This window comes from Sinocyclocheilus grahami, unplaced genomic scaffold (assembly GCF_001515645.1).
Source record: "Sinocyclocheilus grahami isolate Dianchi unplaced genomic scaffold, SAMN03320097.WGS_v1.1 scaffold295.1, whole genome shotgun sequence".
Lineage (NCBI taxonomy): Eukaryota > Metazoa > Chordata > Actinopteri > Cypriniformes > Cyprinidae > Sinocyclocheilus > Sinocyclocheilus grahami.
The window spans coordinates 1178130-1182783 of NW_015505474.1; the positions used below are offsets into that span (position 1 = coordinate 1178130).

At 37.9% G+C, this 4654-nt stretch overlaps 1 protein-coding gene across 1 annotated transcript in view; it reads right to left on the reverse strand.

Annotated features, from left to right (window-relative positions):
* The window catches only part of lrp1ba (low density lipoprotein receptor-related protein 1Ba), a 286420-nt gene that overhangs the window by 109224 nt on the left and 172542 nt on the right, over positions 1–4654 (reverse strand). Inside the window, exon 42 of the mRNA XM_016292960.1 lies at positions 103–231. Coding sequence (XP_016148446.1) covers positions 103–231 — 129 coding nt within the window. The remainder of the gene's footprint in view (positions 1–102; positions 232–4654) is intronic.

The window sequence follows — 4654 nt, forward strand, 5'->3', positions numbered from 1 at the left end:
GAGTCACAGGAGAACAGGGAGACCTTCTGCAGCTTCCTTCATTCAGTTTCGAGATGAAACCTGAGGGCTCAAACACAGCACCCTGCCTGATTGAGTTCTTACCGCAATACTGCATCTTCTCATCCGACCTGTCTTTGCAGTGCGCGATGCCATCACATGTCAGTTGGAAATCGATGCATTCCCCATTCCCGCACTGGAACTCAGAGTGGATGTTACAGGAGGAGTTCAGAGCTAGAAGATGAGAGTAAAAGAGATTTATAGAGCTGTGATGTGCTGCACTGAAGTAAAGATTAGGGATGTGCATTGACTGCTTGAGTCTTTGACACATAATCAGCCGAGGACAGACATGGCAATGGAGTTCCATTTGCACTTTTTTTTACTGTTAGCCCATGTGCACAAAGTTCAGAGGGATGTCTCCTTGGCCTTTGCATCACGTCCTCTGTGTACTTTTCTATTCCATCAGATGCACTATGTCTAGCTGTTTGAACACAAAAACACATCTGCGTATAAGCCCCATAATCCTCTCCAAGCAGAGAGTTGAGCGCTGTTGCAATCCTAGACTGAAAGTCACAGTGTGTAGTCTCCATGTTCAGTGGTCCTAAATCTAACCAATGTTTTTTTTTGAAGTCTCACAATCGTGTTTAAAACAATTTTTGTACTCAGGTAGAGTAAATGTATGTTTAGGTATCAATACCAGACAGAAACACTATTTAACATCTAGATCAGGCAAAAAGTATCAACTATGCAGATGTGTTGTTAAGAAACTGGCATCTAGATGTAATGGGGTGATCCCCTTTAGTGGGTTTTCTTTTTCTGTGTGGGTGGATGGAGCCGGGCGGAAGTCAAGTTCACGGCCCCTTTAAAAAGCGCAGAGATTTCTCTTTACTTCAGTTTTCCTCTGGCATGGTATACAGGCTGTATGTTGATCATGTCACAGGACCTATTTGATGTGCGTCAAGCATTGAACTCATAGTCAACGCCACAACCTGTATAAGGGGAATTCTTTAACTCTGGGCGTGGGCCTGAGGGTGTTCAACCGCTTCAACGCATTTCAGGCGTGATCCAGGCAGTATTGGTGGATTGTTCACCACTCCTATTGAGAGCCAGTTAAGTGTGCTGCAGAAATTCGTCCATTGCTGTTTTGCTGCTGTGTGGCGGCTTGACCGTGGTGCTGTGCTGGGGAGAAGTTGTTCGCCTTCCTTCACGTGCTCTCGACTGTGTATCTGTTACCGCCGCATTATAGCAAATTAAGTGTGTGTGAGTGTGTGTTTGGGATGAGCGTTTGCAAATGAACACTTGTTTGTAAGTGTGTGTGTGTGTGTGTGTGTGTGTGTGTGATTGGGATGAGCGTTTGCGAGTGAATGCTTGTTGGTGGGTGTGTGTGTGTGTGTGTGTGTGTGTGTGTTAAAATCAACCGGTGTTTTTTTATTGTTATATTTGATCGCCAATTCCCTTATAACCAGCAAGGGCTATAATCTGCTGGGAGGGTTTATTTGTTTTGCTTGCTTGTGTGGTTTTGGTTTTTATTTTGAGTGAGGGTAATTGTATCTAAAACCAGATCACAATCTTGGTATTGAGTCCATATATTCGAAGCAAAGGAAATCTGGATTGCATTTTGGATGTGCAATTATATTTTAGAATACAGATCCACAACCTAAATCTGAATGACAATCTGTATTTAGAATTTATATTTAGAGCATGGATCACAATCTGGATGTACAATATGGATTGCAATCTGGTTCCAAAAAGCAAATGGAATCTAAATCATAATCTATATTTAGAATATGGATCATAATCTGAATCTAGACCACCGTCTTCATATTCAGAATCTATTTTCAGAGCAAAGGAAATCTGGATTACAATCTGTATGTACAATTGTTGTTTTTTTATTGTTATTATTTATTTTTTTTATAATCTGGACCAAGAATCTAAATTCTGAGTGAAGTGAACCTGAATCACAATCTAGATTTAGAATCTATATTCAAAGCAGAATGAATTTAAGCTGCAATATGGATGCACAATATAGATCAGAATCTGGTTCCAGAATTATATATTAACAGCAAATGGAATGTGAATGATCTGGATTCAGATTCAGAATATGGATCACTCAGCTTCTGAATTACAAACTGTATGCACAATTGGTCTTCATAATTGAATCTAAATCTGAGTCTAAACCCTAAATTATGAGTAAAATGAATCTGAATCATAAACTGGATTTGAAATCTACATTCAAAGCAACAGGAATCACAGTCAAAATTTGGATTTTAAATTAATATTCAGAGCAACAGGAAGGATTCTGCAGTAATAAGGTTGTTGGGCCATAGCCTCACAGCTAGATTTTGCTGCTGTTTGTTTCTAGAGCAGCAGCATGTTCCTCTCACTATGCTAAAAGCAACCGTTCTGTCCCACATGCTCCCTGTGTCTCACCTATCCGCCTACAGACATGGGGCACTGCAGACCTGAACATTCGCTCTGAATTTCAATCCAGAGCCAATCAGCTACCAAACATATTCTCAAAAACTTTCTTTATCACCAGCATCCCAAACTGAAATATCGGCTATTATTTGGAATACTCCAGCATATAGACAGCCTCAATACTAACAGACATGGACATAACTCAAATATAAAAAACATACTAAAAAATTTGGGGTGAGTGAAAAAAAAGTCCAAGAAAATGAGCAAGAGATACAGAAAGAGAGGGTACAGGACTTACATACACATCTGTTATCATCCAGTAACATCCGTTCTCCACGGCAAGTACAGTTTACCACACCAAGAGGAGTCAACAGACAGAGATCATGGCACCCTCCATTATTCACGCTGCAGGGGGATGACTCACCTAAAAGGATTAAGAGAAATCCTTGGTAACAGATCTATCAAGCATTGAATCAAACCGTGACATTTACAACTGTCCAGCTTTACAGCTCATACTTAGGGTTAGGAATTTAACATTTTATACACACTGCTAAAACCAGATCACAATCTTGGTATTGAGTCCATATATTCGAAGCAAAGGAAATCTGGATTGCATTTTGGATGTGCAATTATATTTTAGAATACAGATCCACAACCTAAATCTGAATGACAATCTGTATTTAGAATTTATATTTAGAGCATGGATCACAATCTGGATGTACAATATGGATTGCAATCTGGTTCCAAAAAGCAAATGGAATCTAAATCATAATCTATATTTAGAATATGGATCATAATCTGAATCTAGACCACCGTCTTCATATTCAGAATCTATTTTCAGAGCAAAGGAAATCTGGATTACAATCTGTATGTACAATTGTTGTTTTTTTATTGTTATTATTTATTTTTTTTATAATCTGGACCAAGAATCTAAATTCTGAGTGAAGTGAACCTGAATCACAATCTAGATTTAGAATCTATATTCAAAGCAGAATGAATTTAAGCTGCAATATGGATGCACAATATAGATCAGAATCTGGTTCCAGAATTATATATTAACAGCAAATGGAATGTGAATGATCTGGATTCAGATTCAGAATATGGATCACTCAGCTTCTGAATTACAAAATGTATGCACAATTGGTCTTCATAATTGAATCTAAATCTGAGTCTAAACCCTAAATTATGAGTAAAATGAATCTGAATCATAAACTGGATTTGAAATCTACATTCAAAGCAACAGGAATCACAGTCAAAATTTGGATTTTAAATTAATATTCAGAGCAACAGGAAGGATTCTGCAGTAATAAGGTTGTTGGGCCATAGCCTCACAGCTAGATTTTGCTGCTGTTTGTTTCTAGAGCAGCAGCATGTTCCTCTCACTATGCTAAAAGCAACCGTTCTGTCCCACATGCTCCCTGTGTCTCACCTATCCGCCTACAGACATGGGGCACTGCAGACCTGAACATTCGCTCTGAATTTCAATCCAGAGCCAATCAGCTACCAAACATATTCTCAAAAACTTTCTTTATCACCAGCATCCCAAACTGAAATATCGGCTATTATTTGGAATACTCCAGCATATAGACAGCCTCAATACTAACAGACATGGACATAACTCAAATATAAAAAACATACTAAAAAATTTGGGGTGAGTGAAAAAAAAGTCCAAGAAAATGAGCAAGAGATACAGAAAGAGAGGGTACAGGACTTACATACACATCTGTTATCATCCAGTAACATCCGTTCTCCACGGCAAGTACAGTTTACCACACCAAGAGGAGTCAACAGACAGAGATCATGGCACCCTCCATTATTCACGCTGCAGGGGGATGACTCACCTAAAAGGATTAAGAGAAATCCTTGGTAACAGATCTATCAAGCATTGAATCAAACCGTGACATTTACAACTGTCCAGCTTTACAGCTCATACTTAGGGTTAGGAATTTAACATTTTATACACACTGAAATGTATACAAAATGTGTAAAAAAAAATTTTTAAAGTGAATAAATAATAAATAAACTTGTCATCAAAATGAATATTGATTAAAATAATGTCAAAATGAATTTTGATTGTAATATGGATGTAACAGAATTATGTACTCAGAGCAACCATATTCTGAATCATAATCTGGATTTAGAATATGGATCATAATCTAGACTGAATCTAGACCACAATCTTCAATTAGAATCTATATTTAGAGCAAGGGAAATCTGGATTACAATCTATATATACAGT